This window comes from Pseudoliparis swirei, chromosome 19 (assembly GCF_029220125.1).
Source record: "Pseudoliparis swirei isolate HS2019 ecotype Mariana Trench chromosome 19, NWPU_hadal_v1, whole genome shotgun sequence".
NCBI classification, from domain to species: domain Eukaryota; kingdom Metazoa; phylum Chordata; class Actinopteri; order Perciformes; family Liparidae; genus Pseudoliparis; species Pseudoliparis swirei.
In genome coordinates, this window is record NC_079406.1 from 24,538,481 (window position 1) to 24,564,097 (window position 25,617).

Sequence of the window (25,617 nt, forward strand, 5' to 3'; positions counted from 1 at the left end):
GTGAAACTACAAAATAGTCAAATACCAATACGTTCAGATTGAACTTGAAATCTACTGTTAATCTTTTTAAAGGATTTGATATTGAAAGAATGAAGCCAGCTTTAAACCTCGATCCTCTTTAATTCCCCTCCGCAGCACAAATCAAAAAATGTAATTATGGCACAAAGCCTGTGCGGGTAATTTATTAATAATGATGTGCAGAATAAATGTGAGATTGTTTAAAGTTCATTTCCGGATCAACCGCCAACGTGTTTGGTTTGCTTCACGGATTTTTTGAGCAATGCGTTCTGGAACAATCCCTAAAAAAACAACTCTATTAATAACTTCACTTATTAAGTCACATCCTAACAGTCATTTATTTTCTTTTGGTCGTCTTTATATATATCGAGACAATATGACACTATACTTCAATTTTTTGCTGTCATATTCTTCTCTTATTTATTCATAGCATAAGAGAGGCAGTCAAATGTTTTGAAATGCTCTTTTTTTACGAGTCATTATTATTCATATTTATTATTAATTTAGTTGTATTCTAAGATCTGGTCCACGTACAGAAATTCTAACACAAAAATACAACAATCCCAACTCAAAGTCCATTTTGAAGCTTTACTCAGAGCTTTCAACTGTTTCTTCTTTAGCAGACGAATTTATCGATGTGAGCTCAACAAATCAGCTTCGTAGTACTTTTGAGAGACTTGTTTCTTTATTGATTAAGTCCTAAATGGATTGATTGAACAATGATTGATATCGTTGGAACATCAGCTAATAAGTGGACGTACTCTCGTTACCAAGATCAAGATGCAGCACAAATAATACGCATTGCTTTATACAGTTATACCGTAAAGGAAATAAAGTCTAATTATTTTTTTAAGTCCTTGTGTTTCATCGCTATGCAGCAAAGTATACGAACAGTGCTGCTCTGCAGTCTTAGTTTGGGTGCTACGTAATCACCGTCGTAGGGGTTTGGCACCGCTCTGCACCATTTGTCACGACTTTAGTCAATAAAATGTAAAGTTCAGCTTGTGTCTATTGACGTGACACGGTGAATATCGCTGCATACGCCCAGCCCCTTTGTTTATTCCAGGCTGTTACGGCAGCTGGAAACATAAAATGCATTAAATTCCCTGTGTGCCGGAGAATTTTTCCTGGAAAAACCCCTCTAGTATAAACCAGGTGGCGAGAGATACAAATAAAGCTGAAATCTGTCACAAATAGGATATTCTCTGAATCACAATTCTGTGATATCAATTGGCAATCCAAAGCAAAAAGGTATTATTTCTTCCGGGAAACTTTTCCTTATAATGCAATATAAAAATTCATGGAAACTCTATTGATCGTATAGCAACCTCTTGATTGCCGGATCGTACTTCCTGCCCCCGAGGTTGTGCTATCTGAGGCCCTAAGGTACAGAAGTCAAGAGGCTGCTAGAACAGAACTCCAACAAACACAGTTTGTCTGTAGAGGGGATTTATTTAGTAATTCAAATGTAAAGTTGACTTCCCAAACTTTAATCATAACAATATCCTCAAACGAAACAAGTAGAAAGAGTAGGGTTTTTGTTGTCTTTCCTCGGCTTCCTCTTTGAGTTCAAACTGCCTTTCAACCTATGTGCCACTAATTTACCTTCTCGCTCTTTCTTGAGGTTCTGAGGGAACGCAAACACGACCGCGTTACCGCAACTTGCGAGTCCCCGATGTTGTTTTCCCGATTTTAAATTCGCGGAGGCGCCTTCCACTTTCAACTCAACCCGAACCGGGACGCCAATTCTATTTTCGGGCCGGGGGGGGGGGGTTCAAACTCTCATCTTTCTGCCGAGAAGAACGTGTCAAACAGTGAACAATCTTGTAATGCACCCTAGAATTCAAAGCCTCATCCTCACAAAAAAAAACATTATGGTGTAATCACGGGGGCCATTCGTCTGAAATAGCACGGCGACAGATGTTTCGGTGAGAGCGCGCGCCGCGTCTCTTCGCCAACGGAGCACTTTCCTCCGCAGACGCCCAGCTGTGCCGGCGTCTGTATCTTCTGACAGTGGAGCGTGGATTCCGCTTTGTGTGCAAAGCCTTTATATTTCCTCTGATCTTCATATTTGGAGGACACATCTACGTTTTAGCATATTTTAGCTCGACACAGACTGACTGATATGTGACCTTTTAGGTTGCGCTCCGAGCACGTTTTAATTATGTAGGACTCCCCGCTGCTATCGAGAGGAACGCTATCGATTTGTTGTCGCTCAAGTGGGCGTCGATGGCACCGGAGAAGTCATAATCTGGTGCCTTTGATTTGCTTCTGCTTTTTCACTTCAGAAAGAAAGAAATCATTATTTTCGCGACAGATTAATTAACGCAGGCTCACCTTTAAGCCGCCTCTTTAACAGCGGCCTTCTGTTCGAATGGATAAAATGCCAAAAGGAAGTGCAGAGCTTAATTAACTTTATCCTGGCTTGTGCTATTGACAGCAGAAATAATGAGCAAGAGTAACTACGGCGTGAGGAAATAGTTCAAAAGGGACCCCTTTTTCTTTTTTTTACATTTGTCTTGGCCTCCTTTCTTTCTTTTCATCTGAGGAGCAATTTTCTGGAAAAGGGGGATTTATTTCTGGAGCTTAAATTGAGTCCAAATACTTGAGCCAAATCTGAACACACCTTGGCCGAGGCGTGAACCTTTAACATCTCTCAGATATTCTGGATCACGTTTAACTCAAACTTCCATAATCACCATAATGTATTAAATGTGACTAGTTATGCTACTAGTCAAATTCAACTACCTACTTATTGAGTTGCATGAATTACCAATCATTTGTCTTTATCTCTTCCTCAATATGATGAACATTATATTACATTGGTGTTAATAACACCTGTGTGTGTTTGTGAAGCAGAGGAGTTCAACTAATCTGAGTTCTACATTAAGAGCAGACGTGTGCATTGAGGTGCTCCACCATCAAGCCACGACACTCAATGATCCGCGTTATCGAGACGCACTATATAAGCAGTCGCCGTGCATGAAGATGCAGCGTCATGCAGGTCGCAAATAAAACTGTCGCTCGCCCATTTGTATTTTTGTCAAAGTTCATGGTAATTCACTTGAAAGTAGAGACTCTTCCAGGTTACAGTAATAAGTTCAAGTGTTTGAAGAGACGCCGTTATGAGCTCGGTTTGAAATAAGAAAGCATGAATCTGAGCGTGAGTGACTCGCTGCTACCTCATTACCTGCTGTTGAGGTGCACTTAACTCACAAAGTGCCCCAGTGGGGCTGCAACAGGGGCCGGCTGATGGAACCTGTGGTTATCCAGGGCAGCTCTCAGGTGTGAATGTGTGTTACGAAGCGTGGGGTTACTTTTCATGCTCGGCGAACCCCCCCGCCTGCACCAGTGAAAGTTAAAGTAGACGCCAGAGACTTTATAGACAAATTATCCCATTGTTTGCCTTGCTGCATTCATTTTCAGACGGCATGCCTTTTGAATGGGGCGTCCCGGAGATGCGGGGAGGGGGGGCAAAGCAATCACCCACTCCCAATGGCAATTTTAAGAAGACACAATTGGCAGTGAAATCTCCAGAAAGGTTTTCTAAATGGACTTTTTGGAGGGAATGTGTTGTGCTGCTTCCAATGCAAAGGACCTCACATTTTAAAGCCAACATGGATGAGAAATCCAATCAGGGAGATGCTATGGAAATATGAATATCTACAACTCTCCATCGACTGATAGAAATCCTGTGATATGTTCAAAAGCTCCGGAACAAACTCCTAAATAGACCTTTAAGTGAGATTGTTTCGTGCAGCTTTCAGTATCAACTAATGACCTTTGAACCTCAACTTTAAAAGGCATCATCCATAAAGTCCAACATGGGGAAAACGATCTAAACATGAACGTCTTCAATTTTCGTGACAACTTGCAAAACTCTATGAGTAAGGGACCAGCTAGAAGACTACTTTCAAGTTTAAAACAGTGGTTCTTCTCTTTCCAAGTGCGTTATTACTTAATCCTTATGGTATATTTCCTTAATATGCATGCTAGAATGTGGAAAAACATTGACGCCGTCCTTTTTAATGCATGTCGGAAAAAACAGCAGATGAGATTTCAGAGAAACTCGTCTCATCATTCCAAACCCCTTGAATCAATCACACCTTATAGTCCCTATGGTACATTTACAAGCCTGACTCCACCTGCCACAAAGATTTAAATCAGTTCCACTGGACTTCAAAGAAGCGACTCGTCTTCTCAGACTCAGCTTCTGAACCCTTTTAGGAGGAGCGCCGCTCCGACATCATCCCCCCCGCTCATTAAGACTGCCGAATGTCAAGCGGATAACAGCGGTGCATCCCAGTGCCACCAGATAGCAGATAAAGAAGGAGATGGGGCCCTTGTGTGGTAATGTGTTGGCTGCACGTTGTGATGACATAATTCATTATCCCGCATCCTTTTCATGAGGCTGTTATCTGTGTCGTTCAGATATCTATCCTGAACGCATAAAATGTGATTACACTGAGCTTTGAACTTGGCGTGTTGTCTCACTAAATCCTCTTTTGCGCCGCAGTTACATCACCAATGCATCCAGGGGGTGTGTTTTATTGTGTGGTCATTATATAACACCGACATACACTACCGTTCAAAAGTTTGGGGTCACTTAGAAATGTCTTTATTTTTCAAAGAAAAGCACAGTTTTTTCAATAAAGATAACATTAATCAAAAATACACACAATACATTGTTAATGTGGTAAATTAATATTCAAGGTGGAAGTGTCTGGTTTCTAATGAAATATCTCCATAGGTGTATAGAGGCCCATTTCCATCAACTATCACTCCAGTGTTCTAATGGTACATTGTGTTTGCTAATCGCCTTAGAAGACTAATGTCTGATTAGAAAACCCTTGTGCAATTATGTTAGCACAGCTGAAAACAGTTATGCTGGTGATATAAGCTATACAACTGGCCTTCCTTTGAGCTTGAAGTTTGAAGAACAAAATTAATACTTCAAATATTAATCATTATTTCTAACCTTGTTAATGTCTTGACTATATTTTCTATTCAATTTTCAATTCATTTGATAAATAAAAGTGAGTTTTCATGGAAGACACAAAATTGTCTGGATGACCCCCAAACTTTTGAACGGTAGTGTATAGGGCTGGGTCTCTTCTATATGTTACATTACATGTCATCCAAAGCGACTTAGAACCATGTTACATTCATACATCGTAGACACAGCTCCAGGGAGCAATTCAGTGTTAAGTGTGTTGCTCAAGGATACACCCACTAGGGCGGGGATTAAACCGCCAACCCTCTGATGGAAAGAAGGACCTGCTAACCACTGACCCACCACCATGTGTCGGCCTATACGTGACAGTCAATCATCTCTTTTTACACCAGAAACTCTCTTATTGCACGTTTTAGAATATCCTGTTTAATGTGAGGAGGGGAAAAACGTTGGATGAGAATCTGTTATTTTTTTCTACCCCCGGTAGCAGAAGCTGAGAGCTAAATCTCTTTCAAAGTTAATCCGTCTATAAATCCTGGCAGTCCAAATCTAGACGGAGAAAAACTTCTGAAATCAAAACGGGGGGAATTTCAATGATCCTCAACGCTCAAGAAAGTTTCGCGCTTCATCGGAATTCAACCGCTGCAGTCTCGAGGCAGGTGTTTCCCCTCTTTGAGTGCCGCATGACTGGGCTACTGTAGATGGGATATGAAAGGACTTCTGTTGGAATCACACAGCGAGAGGAGAGGGGATTTACATTCAGGAAGTGGCGAAGGGTAACGGGGAGCTCAGCCGGTCAATCGCCTGAACGCTAATGAGCCTCTGATGTGTTTCTAACCCAGCGGCCGCTTGCTTTGTTCTCAGCGGGATGGTAGATGTGTGTGTTGTGTTTTACGGACTGTGAGATTTTAGTGAGCGCTCAGCAATCCTGCAGGGAACTCCAATGCTATTTTCTGAACTCGCAAATAGGATGTGCCAATATCCGTTTCACCGTTTCCCTTTTCTCAACATCACAACGTGATGAACAATCTCCAGAGAGGAAAGAAATCGATCGGAAGGTGAAAGAATGAACGTTGGATCACCAAAAGCCATCGGTTTTGATATGTTGGCTGCATGCCGCAGCCTAAAACACCAAGTAATTCTGCCTCGGGCCAGCTGTTTACACCTTTTAAATTAGTTGTACCACCAATCTGCACATTAAACTATTTCTTGAAAGTGCTTGACAGCTGAGGAGGGTCATATCATAAAATTGAAAGCCTATAGCGCAGCTGCTAAATGGACTTTCATTGTCAATAACATTGTTACTTTAAGTTTACGTGAGTACAATTTAGAAACAAAATGTCTTTAAGAAGTAGTCGGCGACACATTGCGGCAGTGCATGTTTTGAAAGTAGATTGTGTTGAGTTGTAGTGGATTTTATAAACACTTGCACACGTAAAAAAGGAAGTTTTATGTCTTAAATAAATGCGTATAGAAAGATAATTTGCATAGGGGTTATTAGGAGGAGTATTCTGAAGAGTGCGCTATAAAGCATAGAAAAATATGATCACTGTATTATGTTTATAACTGTAATGTTGATTGTATGAATGAGAGGTTTTGATTTTGGGAGATGTGCGTTTCTCTCGAGAGATCGTGGCTGTTATTTTTAATCTCTTATTTTGAAGAGTCTTTTGAAACCGGAAGTGGGAAACAGCTGATGCCTTTGGGGGGAAGCTAAGCTCAGACTATGTTAATGCTAGAAGGAGAGTATAGAGACCCAGGATTACCATGGGAGCGGGTATGCTCAACGAATGATGTATGAAAGTATTAACAACTACTTGAAGATGTGAGACGGGTCCTCGGCGGATCCGCGACCGACAGAAACTATGTCGCCTGCGGCTGAGATGGGCCGTGAGTTAAACATCCAAGGAAGCGTCCGCTTTGACGGTAGCCTGAGCCCATAAGGCGACCAGTGACTGTATGTTTGTTAATGTTAAAATAAATACTGTTTAAATGAACCCCTGGCTTCGAGACTTCTTTCTCAAACACCGTCCTCTAGACTCTCTCTGAACTCTTTCAATTGAATGTAATGAAAGTAACATTAGAATCTACTCGCCAAAAAGCACAGTCCAACAATGTCCCTTCTAAGCCTTTAAAAAGAGGCTCTAGATTCTCACAGACCATTTAATGTATCTTTGATCCAGCCAGGCAGGCCTTAAACGCCAGATAACAAACTGTGACTCGCACCCGGCTGCCAGTTTGTACTGTATGACAAATGTTAACAAATTCATCTTCAGTGAGCGTACACAATATTCATCACAGCTTTGAGAAATGATTCCAATACATCTTTTGTCACGCACACAGGATTTCCTTTCGAGCTTGGCACGACATCTGAGAATCACCAACAGCCGACTGTGTGCCATCAGCTCCCATTGTACTCTGGGACTCGTCCAAAAAAGTATTAACAATTAAGATGAGCGAGCGCCAACGATATATTTAACCACTCGGTTTTACACATCCAGAGGGGTTTAAACTCCTGTAAGTTCTGGGTGACAAAGGTTTGACGGCGATGGACTTTATACGTTATACGGCCCACATTACAGTCATTTACGATCGCGGGAGTGTCGACGCGCGACGCAAGCGGCGGGTGAAGACCTTGACATTTATTTTTACAGCCGTTTTAATTTATAGACTTTCGATAGATTTCAAATGTCGTGAAGGTGCAGGTTGACGCCACAACTTTGTGCAGACCGATTGGATCTGCTGTGCAGTGCGAGGAACACTTGAACAGCGACCTGACATGCCATTTAAAATGCAACGCATGGCCCGGACCGCCAACACCCAACTCCCCGAGTCCCGTAACGCTTCCAACGAACGGCCAACAGCAGGCGATCGTTATCTCGGAGACCGGAACCAACCACACCTTCCGAGACGTACCTCGAGTACAGAAACCTATAACGCCTGTTGACCCTCGAAGTCTCTGCAGCTTCCATTAGGGTCGGACCGTTTGCCAAAGAGCACATCAAAATGCAACGCATGGTCCGGACCGCCAACACCCGACTCCCCGAGTCCCGTAACGCTTCCAACGAACGGCCAACAGCAGGCGATCGTTATCTCGGCGACCGGAACCAACCACACCTTCCGAGACGTACCTCGAGCACAGAAACCTCGAGCCTGTTGACCCTTGAGGTCTCTGCAGTTTCCTTTAGGGTCTGACCGTTTGCACAGCCCCCCCCCCCCCCCCGCCTCGGCTGTGCTTCCCCGAAATGGGTTAGGACAATAACAATTTAACAATCCACTCGGAGGTTGAATCGAGACACGGAGGGAAGTGGAGGTCACGCTTTGTGTAGGTCGAGAGCCGTTTTTGTTACCTTAGAGTGATCCCCCGAGCCAAATGGAAGAAGAAAATGAAAGAAGTAGTGGAAATATTTGACTTCATTGCACGGAGTCAACTTTTCCTCTTTCACGCATCATTACAGGAAGTTGTCCATGTGCCGATAATCTAAATGACGTTGTTAAGCGTCCTCATCTGTAACTGCTGTCTTCATGTGATTAAAAAAGGTTTCCTACGTTTGTTTGTTTGCTCGCTCGCTTTCAGCCACGGTAGCCCACTTGTTTACCAGGAAAACGTTAAGAGCGTCCAGGAGGGAGTGTGTCGTAAACACGGCGGCGGGGTTGACGTGAATGTGTGTGTGTGTGGGCCCACAGCACAATACAGATGCCACATATTGGAGAGCCACACAAACAGCTTAGCTCTGAGTGGGAAGAGCAGCGTTATCAGTGTTGTTGTTGAGGCGGCTCGGGGTTTGAGCTATTGAGAGATGAAACTGTTTACAGTTGGTGGATTAAAAAAACCTTTTGTGAGCACATTTTGAAATGTGGATTCCAAGTGTTACATGCGTTTTTAGTTTCTTTTGTTTTCTAGGTGTGACCTTGAAGAAATTCAATTCAGTTTATTTTGCAAAGCCCAAAAATTACAAATGCAAGTGCCTATGTGATTGTGAAACCAGAGTGTTTATGAAAGAAATGCGGGTGAGCTCTTTAATAAAAAAAGACAGAATATTCAAACTATGTCTTCTTTTTTAAAGAACTAAAAGCAACACTTTAATATTTTGTTAAATATGCTGATTAAAAGTCAACATGTATTTTTTTATTTTTTTAGCTTTGACTGTTTTTTTCTCTCGCAAACAGCTGTGTGCGCTTGTCCTCGTCCAGAGGTTGCCATGGCAACTAATGGACATACAGAAGTGCTGAGTGGTCGGTCAGCGTTACGTTTTGTAACTTCCTCTACAGGCATTAAAGTCTCGTTAGCTCTGCGTATGGATTTGCCCGAGTGAGATGTACGTCAAATTAACCTGTGGAACTTTAGAGGAGCCGAGAGGCGTATTTTTGGATACTTTGAACTGAGCCAGATTATCCGTCTCAAGCTCGACTAATCGCCGTCCAGCTTTGGGCACAAACATGAGAGTAGTGTTGATCTTCTCATCTAACTCAGAAAGAAATAGTAAGTGTAATTTTCCATGAAGGAAATATCTTCATCCCTCACAGTGATACACTCCCTATATATGCATATATATTATTATGAAGAGAGGGACTGACATGGTTCGTACGGTCATGGAAATCCTGTTAAAGTCATGGAATTTTAAAATGCTTATTTCCAGGCCTGGAAAAGTTGTTGAAAACAATTATATCACAAAAGTTTTGTCAAAGTCATGGAAATGTTGTTATATTCACATGTTCATTTACACTGAGTTTGAAATAATTAATATGTTTTTAAAAGAAAGACGCTCAAATTATAAACCGGCATACTCGTGGCACAATTTTGTGTTTTGCAAAAAGTTCCGAGGGCATAGCAACAGTAGCTCAGGGATAATCCACTGTCAAGTATACACCAAGAGTTCACAAAATGTTTGGTGATGGAAATTTGGTTTAAAATCCTGGAAATTCATTGGTCAACATGTGTATGAACCCTGGACTGATATAAACCAGTACGCAGCCTTTATGGTCAGCCCTCTACCCAATGAGCCAATGTAGAAAACATTCAAAATACGGCAGCAAAGAAATCTCTTTTCTGGAACAATATTCCTATAACTGGATAATTTAAAGAACTCGACAGACAAACCCTCCCAAAAATTTTTTTACTGACAGTGTATATACTTCGATTGTGGAGTGAAGGCAGACATTTCCAACCAAATCTTATGCAAGATAGCAAGTTCTGAATCTGTAAATATCAAACGTGTCTTCGGAAAAAGTGTTTTCTGATGTAAGAAGTGTGTAAATCCCAATCTGCAGGGAACTCTGGTGCCTTGCACTGAATAAATGCAACAATACTGCCATAAAAAACTTGCAGTCGTCCTTGCACAGCGTGGCTCCTTATTCCATTAGGTTTTACGCAACATGTTACTTCAGTAGCAGTGTGATGGATCTTCACATGTTGACACAAAGGATTTCATAGATCCCAAAGAAAGCCCGGCGGAAGCTGGCAGTGTTGCACTACAGTAGTTTCATCTCCCGCGTTTGTTGAGCTTAAAAATAGTACAGCCATAAAAGGGAGCGGCGTATGATCCTAAAGGTGTGGACATGAAAACTGGAGCTGCTGAATGTGTCGATGTACCCAAGAGCCGAGCAGAAGTTACGTTACATTTCATTTAGCTCACGGTTTTATCCAAAGCGACTTACAATCATGTTACATTCATACACCGTAGACACAGCTACAAGGAGCAACTCAGGGTAAAGTGTCTTGCTCAAGTATACGTCAACTAGGGTTGGGATTGAACCGACAACTTCCTGATTGAAAGACAGACCTGCTAGCCACTGACCCACAGCCGCCCTCGACTGTAACATCAGTAAAAAGAAGGTAAAAACATGCTCCTTAAAACGAGTCCGCTCTCTAAAAACGCACCTCGTAAAATACGTCAAATGAATTTTCCGGCTTACGATTTTTTGGAATCTTGACGTGGCATCTGAGATTTTACCAAAGATCGGAAAAGACGATCCCCGACACGCAGCAGCTTCATTGTCATCTAGCGCCGAGAGGCCCGCCGCTTCACCCGCGGCGCTTTTTCCTGTCACATTGTCGAAATTCTTTGATCAGTTTCCGAGTCTCATTTTCTTTCCTTTTTCCAGTGAAAAGAATTATCGATTCGGAAAGCCCTCGCCTCCCCGCGGTGCTCCGAGAAAGTCATTGTAATGAAATAAAAACGCAAAGCAGCTCCATTAACACCATTACCTGCTCAGCTGGCCCCATCTACTACATGTTGTTAAATGCTCTAATTGGATGAGCTGGGGGGGGGCAACAAAAAAATAATAGACCGGCGTGTTTGTCAAGTATTCTCGCTCTACTCTGCACAATATATATATACAAATACATATATATATATATATATACAAATACATATATATATATGTATATTTATAAATACATATATGTATATGTATATATTCTGCACAATATATATATGTATATATACATATATATATACATATATATGTGTATATATACATATCTATATATAAATACATATATACATATAAGCTTTATTAAATATCAGTATGATTCTTCAAATGTACTTATGCACAGCAAGATTCATCCAGAAGATGTTGTGAGATAGGGGGGGGGCACTCCATATATATATATATATATACAGGACTGTCTCAGAAAATTAGAATATTGTGATGAAGTTCTTTATTTTCTGTAATGCAATTAAAGAAACAAAAATGTCATGCATTCTGGATTCATTACAAATCAACTGAAATATTGCAAGCCTTTTATTCTTTTAATATTGCTGATTATGGCTTACAGCTTAAGAAAACTCAAATATCCTATCTCTAAATATTAGAATATCATGAAAAAGTATACTAGTAGGGTATTAAACAAATCACTTGAATTGTCTAATTAACTCGAAACACCTGCAAGGGTTTCCTGAGCCTTGACAAACACTCAGCTGTTATAAATCTTTTTTTTTACTTGGTCTGAGGAAATATTAAAACTTTATGAGATAGGATTTTAGAGTTTTCTTAAGCTGTAAGCCATAATCAGCAATATTAAAAGAATAAAAGGCTTGCAATATTTCAGTTGATTTGTAATGAATCCAGAATGCATGACATTTTTGTTTTTTTAATTGCATTACAGAAAATAAAGAACTTTATCACAATATTCTAATTTTCTGAGACAGTCCTGTATATGTATATATATATATATATCAAGTGGAGATTCAATTAGTCAGCGCAGCCTTGAAGAAAAAGGCCCCGCTCATTCATCCAACGTGCCACTGGACATTGATTTTATCTTGTGGTTTCAGATGGCTTTCACAGATAAATTGAAGGCATCCCCGAGAATAAAAGGTTTGAAGTTGGCTCGTCAAAGCCAAAGATGGCCGAGCGTTCCATGGCCATGGTCTGTGTAGCATTCCTCGCTTCCTCTGCAGGAATTTCACTTACTTGCTGCAATTAGCAGAGAAAGATGTTGGCAATGGCATTGTGGTGTCTGTGTGTCCCGTGAATCACACGGAACGTCAAACAGAGGGCGGAGCTACAGTATGAGGGCGGAGCTACAGTAGAAGGGAGGAGCTAGGACATGAGGGAGGAGCTACAACATGCAGACTGTTCAGAGAGTGTCATGTGTCTTTTTATGAATCCCTTTGTTACCAGACGAATCAGGGGTATAACACCTGGAAAAGTATATTCATAAAAGTATATAGGTGCTTATTTTCAACAATCCCTAAATCGGTCTTAATAAAAAAATATACTATATCTTTATAAGAAAAGGTCCCGCATGGAAAATATTACTGAAGTAAAATAATCCAATGCAAAATAAATGAACCCTGTGAGTTTCACATTATTATATTAATATAATATACAACTCTATTTTTCAATCATTAATGTGTAACTGTGATCGTTGTCGACGTGAAGCTCATTATAAACATTGTAGGGGAAGTTTTATCCAAAACTATGCTTCATATTCTTTTAATAAATCACAAAGTATAACTTGTTTTCTAAAGCGTCAGATTACATTGTCTTCAAAATGTCATGGAGTGAAAGTGCACATGACACAGTGAATAATTAACCTACTTTATAGACTATGTAGTTACATTATACCATTTATATTTATGAATCCTACACAGTATTTTAATATCTATAAAGTAATGATGGTGTCTCTCTTGTCCTGCAGCTACAGCAGAGACCTCCTCAAAGCAGCCTGCACACCGTGAGTCGTATCGATGGCAGTTAATCTGGCTTTAGGTTACATCTCTTCCTCCATCTGCTGCACCGACACAACAACAACAACCAGGATTTAATTTCGCAAACCATCAATAAACACAATTAATGGACCATCCCCGGTCGCGCGCATGCGGACCATGCTTGTGTTTAATATAGTGCCAAATGAGTCATGCGCAAAATCGAGGATGAAAAACAAAAAGTATAATCCCTGCGCTGCTCACGGTGTCACTCAAGGATTACCGTGCCGAGGGAAGGAGGAGGAGAAAAATAACGCACTAAGTAGTGCGTGGATGAATGAAAAGCTCTGGGCATTGTGGCGTGTCACCAACCATTAAATTTTTTTTTTTTAAACCGCACACATTGATTGTGTTACAGGACGTGATTGACAGAATAACAGCAAGTGTAATCTCAACTTCAGATATCCTGATATCTGGTTGATTTTGAGGTCCTGGCGAGAATAACATGGTAATAAAAGCTTGAGGCGACAGATTTTGGAGGAAAACAATTCGTATTCTTCTCTTTATCTCTCTCTCTCTCTGGAGGAGAGTGACTTGCTGGATTATTAAACAAGAGTTGTGGCTCCTCGCCGGTGATGAGGGTTTAGCTCGCCGGCTGATGAGCGCGCGAGGCACAGATAGGGACTTTCCGTGGATGGAGCTGCGGTCGGATGTATACAGGATAATACAACATATTCCACAACAAACAAAACATATTTGTTATTTACCTGTGTGTCCAGACGTCCACCATCCAGGGAGATAATCCAAACGAGGTTTAGAGAGGCAAACGGAAGGAAGCAGCACTTACTCAACTAACTATTATTAGTGATAATCTCGAGCTCCGGTCAAATCCACGGTTGCTGTAAATCCCGCTGTGCGTGTGATTGTGTAGAGTGAGAGAGCGAGAGAGAGAGGAGAGAGAGAGAGAAGAGAGAGAGAGAGATGTCCTCGGGAGAAGTTTGCACCTATAAGCAGCCGAAGGGGAGGTTGTTAATCCTTTCCCAAAATACCACCAATGTGCAGCAAAGCCGACAAGAGGAGGGGGCGGAGGAAGAGGAGGAGGAAGAAGAAGAAGAGCAGAGAGGAGAGAGAGGGGGGGGGGACTGTGGAGTTCAGCACAACGGCGCAGTGGACAGCTCCGTCGGCGCAGCGATCTCACCTCGGCCGCTCTCGGGTCTCGTGTGCGCGCCGCCGAGGCGCGGGAGCCGCCAGACCCCCAACCCTCACCTACTGGCTGAGTCCCGAACCGGATTTACATACAGTCACGCGGGAAGGGAGGGATGAGGAGAATAAGAAAAAAAAGAGGGGACGGGATGAACCAATCACGAGTACGACCCGGTAGTAGGCAGCAGAGAGGCGACGCGGCACAGAGGGCAGACCGACGGGCGTCGGTGGGAAATGAAAGAGATGGAGGGAGAGAGAGAGAGAGTTGGGTTTCTTTAAGAGGCTGCCCCACTCACTTACTCTGCACGTGCGCGCGCACGCATGATGCGCGTGCTCCAGTGACGGAGGAAGGGGTGAATTAAAAAGGTGCTTTTTGAATAATCGCCACACTGTCGTGTGACCTCCAAGTGCTCATCACCCTGAGAGGATGACCGCTACAAGAGATTATTCTCATTTGATTTATTTAATACGTTTTGGGTCACCATGTATAGGAATATCAGCCATTCATCAAGTATTATAGTTATTAAGTAGTCAGTTAATTGACTTGATACTGTTGAGTGTTGAGTGACTGTTGAGTTGTGCCTTTTTAATATGTTACTATATACTTCTACTCCACAACATTCCAGAAAGAAGAACATTTTATCCTTTTACTATTCATCTAATATTTATAAATATTATTGACAGTTTCTGACAAGCATCATCAAATAAAATATGACGTGCTGTAATGGACCAGCTACAACATTTAAATACTGTTTTAATGCGTCAATAGTGATAATAAACACTCATATATAATATATCTTTTCACACTCTGAAAGTGTCCATTCTTCACGAAGAGAACTTTTATATATTTAAAGTACATTTTGTTGATGATATTTCTGGACTTTTATGAAAGTAAGCAAGACTTTTACTTGAAACAGAGTAGTGTTGCATCGTGGTGTTAATATTGAGTACTTATTATACCAATATACTTGGAGTAGTAATCGCAGTAGTACTTCTTGTTTATCATGTACTAGCCATAATGGTCTTTAACTATATCAGAAATCTCTGGTAGGAGAAGTATTCAGATCATGAAGTGAAAGTAATAAGAAAGTACTCTACACATGTAAATCCTACAAACCAAATGGTCCATAACAGTATTATAAGCAAAGCATAACCCGTTGGAATATCACAAGTAAAAGTGCCAGTTATGAATAATGACTCCTTTCAGAGTTGTATTTGATGATTACTCATGTTGATGTATTACCAAGTAAGCGTCACTTCAGTGTTTCATCACTGTAAAGCAGCTACAACTTCATGGAACGTTGTTCTTGAAAATAGTCCATAAATGTGCACGAAAGTCTTCTTTTTCTACATCCCATCAGCAAAATTATTACTTTTTTTGTCAGAAAAAGACACTCTACATGTGACATTGGAAAAAAAAGAAAATGTTCTCCATTCCCAAAGCACTACAAACGAAATCTGACGCAAAAAGTTTTCTTCCTAAACACAACTCAAGTCTTTTCTAAACGTCCAACTGGTGGTTGAGATGAAGGACATTTCCCCTGAATTATATAAAGAGCAATAAAAACTTACTTTGTCTTCAGTCTAACGTGTTTCGTCTAACAGGGAGACCATAGCTGTTGCGAAATTAAACATAAAGTCAATGTGCACACAGCAATATTTCAACTTATATTGTATTGTAACCCTCAAGACTGCCGACAAAACAACTTCCACCAGGTCGATACTATCCCACGTTGTGTTTGTTTAGTTTGCAAATGCAGCTATTCATGCATTTCATCATTATTAATTCATGTATTTATTTCTCTTTAGCCTTTTGTTTAACCTGGTTTCTATCCACATCAATTTTCCTGTCTCCGATTAAAACTTCAAGACTTCTTAATTTATGCGCTGTACTGCAGGCTGCCCTCGGCGTGTTATAATTATGCTAATAATGTGTGCTGCGAAACTATTCAAAAACTATTGTTTTTTTACAATGGTACATTTAACCTCATCCTGATCATAAGGAGAGGTGAGCTGCTCCAAAGCACCAACATGGCACCATGCCGCTGGAGACCCAGGCTGGGCTCGCTGGAAGGGGAAGGGAGGCATGGCAGAACCAGAACCAGGATGGAGTCACACCCTGCTGCAGTAAAGCTAAATAAACACTTTCAATGAGTTTACATTATAGATTTAATTGAATTGATTTAAGGCCGGGGTTAGGGAACTAAAACATCACTTCCTCCACTGCTAATGAACACCGGACGTAAATCACGAGGTGGGTGGGGAATCGTCCAGTACGGACCTCATTGCGGCATCTTCAAGCCTTCATTAATTCCTGAATAACACTTCCGTCTCTCCCTTCTTTAGGATATTAGGAGCCACCTGGATGTGGTATTCTAGTATGTGAAAAAGTATTCAGAAATATACAACACAATGCATGTCAGAGCCTTTAGAAACTAGACAATCCTCCACATCATTTACATTACATTTAGCTAACGCATTTATTCAAAGTGACTTACAATCCTGTTGCATTCATACACCGTAGACACAGCTACAGGGAGCAACTCAGGGTTAATTGTCTTGCTCAAGGTCACATGGACTAAGGCGGGGGTTGAAACGCCAACCCCCTGATTGAAAGATGGACCTGCTAACCACTGAGCAACAGTCGCCCCTGGTAGAGGTTTTAATAAACTTTTCGTGGTTAAAATGAACCAACGTTAAGTTATTTACACCTAAATAACTTTCCCAGACCTTGACGGATTTAACCTGTATTTTGACAGAAGAAGCCGAGGACTAAATTCAGTTGCAGTAGGATACTTGGAGGTTTTAAAAAAAAGTCTCAGGTAGCATTGAGGAGACGAGATGAAAAGTCAGCCACTTCGTATGCCCACTACCTCCTTCCTCTCCTGCTCCTGGGAAAAGACAGGACACTATTTACCACGAGATGTCACTTGTCAGTAAAACACAGGTTATTTTAAGCATTTGAACAAACAAACCAACTGTTGTCTTCTGGTGATACAACCGGAGTCTGAAAGGACCCCGAGACGAGATAGAAAGCCGTCATGTCGTTATTTAATTGAAGGACCTTTTATAGCATCCGGCTATTGACTTGTTCTAAACTTCTTCCACAGTCCCTCGGTGAAGGAGCTTAGACAATCTGAATGCCGTCTGCGTAGCTGCGATTAGCAGCGATACTCATCGTGGAGGACTTAACCTGTCTCAATGTCTTCCATCTCGGCATCATCCGTCCCCGACCAGTTGTAGCCGATGGCTATCTCGTTTTAGTCCTCTTGTTGTCTTTAGTTTCTCAATTCATCTGGATCTATTTCTGCTCAACAACAGGATTTCACTCTTGGAATCAATTCAGGTTTATCTGACCTTACAGTTGGCATTTTAACTATGTTTAGTTGTGTTCCTGAACCCTTTCTACACCATATGAGAAGTCAAAGAAAACCATTTCTCACTCCCACTGCGTCAAATACCGCACGCGGCTTAGTACCGTTAGCCGGTGTTTATGATAACTTTGACGTAATCGCACCGCCGTTCTCATCACCGCTCAGAGTAACTTTATAAAGTGCGAGATAGTTCACAGGAACAAACACGAGTCTTTAAACTGGACATGTGTCTTGAGATTTGGTTCACGTGACACGTTTTTCAGTCAGCGATCGCGGTCGAGTTTAGCGACGGATCCTCAGCAGACAATGATATCTCACAAAAAGTTCCAGCTTCACAGAAAACAACAATTATGTTTGGGCAACGCAATGACTTGGTTAGGTTTAGGAATAGATGTGTCATTTTCTGGTTAAAATAACAATAAAAGTGCCGTTGCGGAAGGACGTAAGTTACGGAAGGACGTAAGTTACGTGGCGAAAGCATCGACGCGACTTCTCGTTTGACGAATTGAACTGCAGCTCCCAGTCTGAAACATCGCCGTTTGTTCCTGTTTTCTGGTCTTTATACTTCAGGATTACATGGATGAAAAATGTAATCATTTCGTGGGATGTCTACGAATTACGGCGGCTTATTTTCTTCGCTGTTGCTACAAAGACTGGATGAGACTAGCCTGAACTTTGAGGTTTCTGGTTGCCGAAGCGGAACTTCTTGTAAAGACGAAGGTTTATTTTAAATAAATTCTTTGCGTGTAACAAGCGTTTATCAACACAACTTCCCTGACACGTCCAGAAAGCACATAAGAGGAGGACTTAGAGGCCGAACATACCAGATGTGACTCTCTAAAACGCGTCTGCATTGTTTTCCTATGGTACGCGTCTTTCACGCGCGCCTTTTAAATGCGGGAAATTCAAAAGAAAATGGCCAACTCCGACGAGACAATAATATTGGCAGTATTTAATGTATTAACTAAATCGAAACACTACTCCACTATCATACTGACTCCAGCTCACCCGAAAGTACAACTGAAATTCGCGGAATAGATGGTGGTATTCGCTGTACTCTTCCCTTCTTTTAAAATATATCGTGAACGGATGGATTCAAGCTCGACGTCTGCTTGAATCAATTTTTTAAATGAAGCTTAAATGGTGCGTTTTTGCCAAAGCGTTTTTGAAGCGGCTTGTGATCGGCCCCTTAGACTAGTATCACTGTGGCGTCTGGGTAACAAAGTGTTGGGCAAATAATACAATATATTTAATAGCTTTAACATGAAATGCAGAATCAATAATGACAACGTAGCACAAGATTAACTTCCCATAAAAACACCTATACAAACGTGTCTTCATATAAATCCTGATGACGAGCGTCACTATCCCGCCAAAGTCACTTCGACGCATATCATCTCTCTTGAAGCGCGTGCTCACGCTCATTTGGCATATGCTCGGTAACATTTTTTCTTTTTTGCTCCCTTAAAATTAAGTTAAAGCATGATTCATTAAGGCGAGTAAAGGGGAGCGCCCCCTCGACAATCTCCCTATAAATCCAGACATCACGTTGGCACATCTGCGCTTATAAACAACCCGAGTGTATATGTCAGATGACGGCTGTAATTTATCATGCGGGCGATTAATGGGCTGCATGTTGAATGAATAAATAAGGGAGGGGGAAAAATGTGTCTTGTAGAATTGTTTGAGGGCTGTTGGTTTTGAATGTAACGGTAGAAAGTCTGTCTATGTGTGTGTGTGTGTGTTTAAAATGTAATTATTTGCATGAATTGGTGAGGTGAAGCTGGCCTTTTTTTCCACGTTTGTTTGTGTGCATTTACACAATCGAATGGCAGTGAGAATAATCAGCCGCATTAGGACCGAGCGCACGGCTCCAACTCTCTCCCTCTCTCGCCACTCCGCTGGGCTCCACTCGGACGGAGCGACATTAGCTGGGATCCATCTTCCAGAGCCGAGGCTTTTCCGTTTGACCTCTGCGAGCGAATGGAATGCAGCAGTGGTGATGGAGAAGCACCCCGGCGTGAACTCTCAGGGAGCTCACCGAGGAAAAAGACTTTCAGAGCCCCGCTGGAAGATTGAGATGAACATTATGGGCTGTAGTCACAAACGTATGGTAACGAGAAATGGAGAGTGGATTTCTAAAGTGAGTGGTGTATGAAACAAACAAAAAAACGGCAGGATATTTCGTAAAAATGTTGAGGAAAATAGTGATTACTGAAAGTGCTGAAAGGATTTGTCACTCAGAAGCGTGGTCAGAATATGAATCAGCACCCATTTAGAATGTATGTAATTCTGGTGTCATGTATCAAGCTTTCACTGGTCAGAGCTTCTCAAATGAGTCAGTGGTGTAAGGCGGTTAAAGTGGACCATAGTCATAGAAATGGAATCGGGTAGAACAGATATTCCCGTTGAATTCAGCGGAGCAGGATAGTAGCGGCGGACATTTTTTCTTTAAAAAAATGTAAAATATATATGTTGGAATTTGTGCGGGATTGTCTCAGTTTCAAGCTAGGTGTACAAATTCCTGATAAAAATCGATGAAACCAAAAATATTATCAGTTTTTAACATTGATCACCAGTTTCTAATCACAAGTATAATAATATTAATTATAGTTTTTTAATTTTTGGCATTTAAACATGTTTATCATGTTCTGTTCCCACTTATTATTAACCTATTCTACTCAACTATTGTCAAATAAAATAAACTTTCCAGTGTTTCCTCGTCTAATGAGCCCTCATTTCATATTTGTTTTACTGGTAGCTGCAACATGTACTTTTTAAACAAATCTTTGTTTTCTGCCTGAATGCCAAAAAGGGATTTTTAGATGATTAATCCAGAATAGTTATTGAGCGATTACCAAATGCATCTTTTAACTGGCACATTACATGTTTATTTTTCTTCTCACAAAAGAGCTTTCAGAAGCATATTGTTTGCATAACAAGTCACATTATAATGTAGAGGAAGATATTTGTGTACATTCTTTACAGGGATGGGTGTGTCAACAAATACCTCGATATCGATATTGTGACGATATTGTTGGGTCATTGGTGCTTTTACAAAATATGAACACAGTTTAATCTTTGAAAAATAGTTATAGCTGTAATGCATTTTCTAAACTAGTTGAAGGCAACACTTATTACAATATCCAGTCTCATGATATGGATATAATACCAATCTATTGGCCAGCTCTAATGTAATATATACTTGGACACGTGTGAGATGGAGACTCACAGCCACGGTGGACGTTGTACATTTAGCTTTCCTCTCCAGCTGACGTGGGATTCACGGCTCTTGAACGCTTTCAGCGGGCCGCGCCCGCGAAGGTTTTCCAGCTCCCGCCACTTATGCACAGAGTGAAGTCTTTGCTGAGTCAGTCCTGATGGAATACTCTGCGGGTGCATTCATAATGCAGAAGTTATTCCACTCTAAGTGAAAGCTTTTGTTTCTCACTGCGGTCGGATTCCAAATTTGCTTTAATCAGCTAGAAACTCGCCAAAAAACCGCCCTCCGAGCCGGGCACACCACCAGGCGGCTTACCAGGCCCACTCAGACTTCTATGGAGGTGTGTGGGGGGGGGGGGGGGGCTTTTGCCACTCTCGTATCATCACGCCAACGACATTTAAGTGTTTTCGGCATGTCTCGGCACCAAAACTGGAGCCGAACGTTTCCCCCCCGGAGGACACGGACTAAAAAAAAGTGGATCATGGCTGATTAAAACTTCTTTTTGCAGCCACCACAACTGAGTGTTGTTGTCGTTTGAAGTGCTTCTTAGCTCGAGCATTGTTTTCCCAGACGGCGTGGAATGAAATATGACTGATGGAAAAACATGAAACATATCTTTGACACGCAGAGACACGGTCTAGATTTAAAGCAGGTCTCGGAATGAGATCACTGGCAGGAAGGAAAGCTGAAAACCGCAGTTTTATCATCTGGCAAATTATTGAAATTAGATCTTCAAAATAATTTGCGGCAATGGAAAGTCTTGCATTGCAACCGAACGAGCGTTATCTATAAATGGAAAGACGAAGAAGATAGTTACAGATTTAAATATATCTACAGTGCAGAGCCGCATGAGACTCAAACAGGAAAAGACATTTTCAGGCCACTTGAATAGAATCGCATAGATCCCTTTAACATGTGGCACAATTGTGTGTGTATGAGTGTTTATGAATAGAGCAAGGGCAAAGTATTAACAGTATAAACCTATAGAAGCTTTTATACAAACTAAAGAAAATTCAAAAGAGAGATCCAAAATATATTTAGGCAAATTAAACAACAAACATGAATGTAGCAAGTCTGTAAAATCAAAAATAATCAGCAGATACAAATAACTCCAGTATAGATACAAAATGTGGCCCAGATTGTTAAAATCATTTCAAACGAATAGTTTGGGTGTTAGACGAAAGAAATGAGATTAGTTAAGATGTGTTTATATAGAAGTATATGTGTTACCGGAAGATTTTATGCAAACAAAAATAATTCAAAAGACAGATCCAAAATATATTGAGTCAAATTAAACGACAAAATATCTCAAATCAACATCAGATACAACTTAAGTATAGATCCAAAATGGGGGCAAGAATGTTGCAAAATTGTGAAAGCAAAATAAACAAGCAGAAATGTGGACCGTAAAGCGCAGAGTGATGTGAGGGAACTTTGGGGATTTGCCTCCGGCTGAGTTTTGGAGTCTGACGCTTTAATCTTGAGGCTGTTATTATTGTCCTTAGTACATTTGACACAGAAGGAGTGGAAGTGGAACGTAACATCTTTAAATCAATAACTTCTTACGGGTGTTTTTACAAAGTAACATATCGGTGCTGCTCATCTGTTTTATTGTGACTTTTAAATTGGAAATAATATTGTTCATTAATGCTTGTTTTTTTAAACACATTGTTACGGCATGAGTAATGATCGTCCGAGTGGACTCGGAAAACATCAATTTGGGCTTTTAAAATATTTCTGGGGAGATAAATACCGGTTATCTGTTCCTTACTGATGTTCTGATGATGTTGATGTTCTGTTTTGCAAATAACATCCTTCTGAATTTCTGAAATTGTGTTTGTTTTTCCTGGGATCAAATGGACCCCGAACATAATCAATGTTACTATTCTTGATAACAGAAATAGTTTTTCATTCCAAATGTTATAGATATAAAATAAATATGTACTTAGAAATGATATTAAGCTGTTGTAGGAACTAATAATAGCAATAATCTACAATTTCTCAAACTCATTTCTGGTTTCTGTCTGACTGTATTACCTCCTACACTATTTTCACTTATGTGTAATACTTGAACTACTAATACTGTAATGTGCTTTTTAACGATTGATTTGTTCGATTTGTTCTGTGTTGGGAGGGGGGGGGGGAAGGAAAAATGACAAGTGCAATGTATAACTGTGTACTCTGCTTTTGAGAATAAACACAATTTACAACAACAAAAAGAAACGATATTAAGCCATTAAAACACTAAAAAGATATCTCTTTCCAATTTTAGGTCAACCAGTAAGATTTTAATGGTGATCTGCATATCTCGCCATAGTCGTGAACAGGTGTTCTGGATGTATCGGGTGGGGGTGGAGGCCTTTTGTTATTTATTTAAAGGGCTATTTAGGTAGTCAATAAACCAACATAAAGTACCTGACACTTAAACTTGGGAAACAATATTAATCCTAATAATTTTCTGAAGGTTTTAGGGAGTCAAGGGTCAAAGATGATAGTAAATTTGAAGGTAACAGGAGGGTTAACAAAATAAAAAAAGAAGCATAATCCGCAGCACTTTGATTTTCATTGCGAATCAGCGCAGTTTGATTTGTTTGATTCAAACAGATGTTCACGGATAAATCCACTGAGATCTCCTCGAAGGAAAGTGATGATTAGCGTGATTATACATTAATACAGTAATACAGTGTTACAGCTGCAGTATCTGAGATGAATATTGAATACACCAGCCCCTTTTTCATCGTGAAGTGCTGATCAAACATCTTCTGAATCAAATTAGCAGCATTTATCTTTGGACTCTAAATCAAACATTAGTTTCAGTCCAGATTAAATGTCATTAATCTATTGCACATCTTGCAGAATTTTATAAATTCTCTTAAAGAAGTCTTCCTCAGATGTCCGTGGCTGCAGCTGCATAAGCTATTCAAATTAAATGGACTCATTACCAACGAACGTGTGAGCAAACAGGTCACGCGGCAACATTAGATTTCACTTTAGCGTCATGTTGCTGTTGCCATGGTGCATTTCAATCCACTTTTCTCCTTTGAGTTTAAGTGTCTGGTCCTGCAGCAGCTGAACGCTCCACCATGTTTACGAGCGAGTCGCAGCAGTTCAGTGTCGAGCAGGTAGCATATAGTGGTTTTTTTAATTCAAACAATGTATTGTTTCACTGAAAACAAAGAAAAAACCAGAACAATGAGCTGAATGGCGCTGATGTGATGGTTATGTGCGGGGTTAATGCGTAAACAATGTCAAGTTTAACTTTACATATTAAACTAGAACGGGCACTCGGTAGAATGCATACCTTCGCATATCACAAGATTGGGCATTGAATTATGAACATTTTGGCATTAGTTGCATGTCAATTGGATATAAATTGACCGTGCTATGGTAAAAAGAAGATTTTGACCTTTTCATGACCTTGACCATGACCTTTGACCCGATCGATCCCAAAATCTAATCAAATGGTCCCCGGATAATGACTAATCATCCCACCAAATTTCATGCGATTCGGTTTACAACTTTTTTTGTTACGCGAATAACACGCATACAAATAAATAAATACACGGCGATCAAAACATAACCTTCCGCATTTTCAATGCGAAGGTAAATATGCAATATGTAGGATTCGGCTAGAATTTGTAGTTTAAAAACTCACAGAAATATGAGAAAAAATAGAGTGACACGAGTTGCATCATGGGTAATGTAGGGCCCAAGGATGAAGACAGTAGAATAAAAAGGTGAAATCTGATCCTTTAACTGCCCACCGTGAGTCTGACAATGTTATACAGGTGCAATTAAACCAACAGCATTATATTGTGTTATATCCACAACTTGTTTTTAACTCTAACTATAATTCGTCATGTATTTTCTCCCGACGCAGCACATCCGAATCAACAAATCATATTTTTAATGATATTTGGCTGTAAATGTCAAACCTCAGTCAGGAGGTGTTTTATCTTCGTTCTGTTTCTGACTGTGAACCGAACCTCCCCCCCAACGAAAAAAAACCATTGCAAGATAAGTTCCCTTTGTATCTTTCGCTCGGTGGAATTCATTTTATTTTGTATTAGTTTGCACACAAGGTTTTTGAGGCTTTACATCTTTTCTCACATGATAAATGTCCCTGAAACAACCAAACGCTGCGTTTCTTAAAGGTTTGAAAAGACGTGCACTCGAAAACAAGGTGAGCTCTTTCTTTCCAAATATAATCGATCGTAAAGGTGTCGAGAAAGTAAGAAGAATGTGACGTTTCTTGCTCGAAGTGCGCCTTTAAAAAAACATTCTTTTGGTCTTGTTATTATAACATCACAAGGCCTTCCTCTGAACGCGCTCCTTTACGTCTCGGTGGCCTCCACCGATGTGTAAAATCACTCCGCCGACACATTTGTTGTTTGTCTGTCTGCAGACTTTAATTAAAACAAGCCTCGTATTCACCGCTTAATCATTACAAATTAAATGAGCCTCATCAACCGTTAGGAAAATGTGAAAAAAAAGATAAATAAAAAAAATAAAAATAGAGACGAATATGCTGAGGAAAGCTCGTCGTCTTCCGCCTGCGGGAAAAAACTTGAAGTGTTGTGATCTTGTGCTTTGAAAACAAGTTAATCAGAATATTCAGGTGGGCAGAAAAAGAGACTGTTGTTGTTGTTGTTTTTGGAGGGGGGGGCTTCATTAATTGTAACAGAAAAA

General features: G+C 40.6%; 1 protein-coding gene across 1 annotated transcript in view; it reads right to left on the reverse strand.

The window, feature by feature from the left end:
* The window catches only part of fstl5 (follistatin-like 5), a 181,151-nt gene extending 166,904 nt beyond the window's left edge, over window positions 1-14,247 (reverse strand). The window contains exon 1 of the mRNA XM_056439702.1: window positions 13,896-14,247. Coding sequence (XP_056295677.1) covers window positions 13,896-13,918 — 23 coding nt within the window. The 5' untranslated portion in view covers window positions 13,919-14,247. The remainder of the gene's footprint in view (window positions 1-13,895) is intronic.
* Between the last annotated feature and the right edge of the window lie 11,370 nt (window positions 14,248-25,617).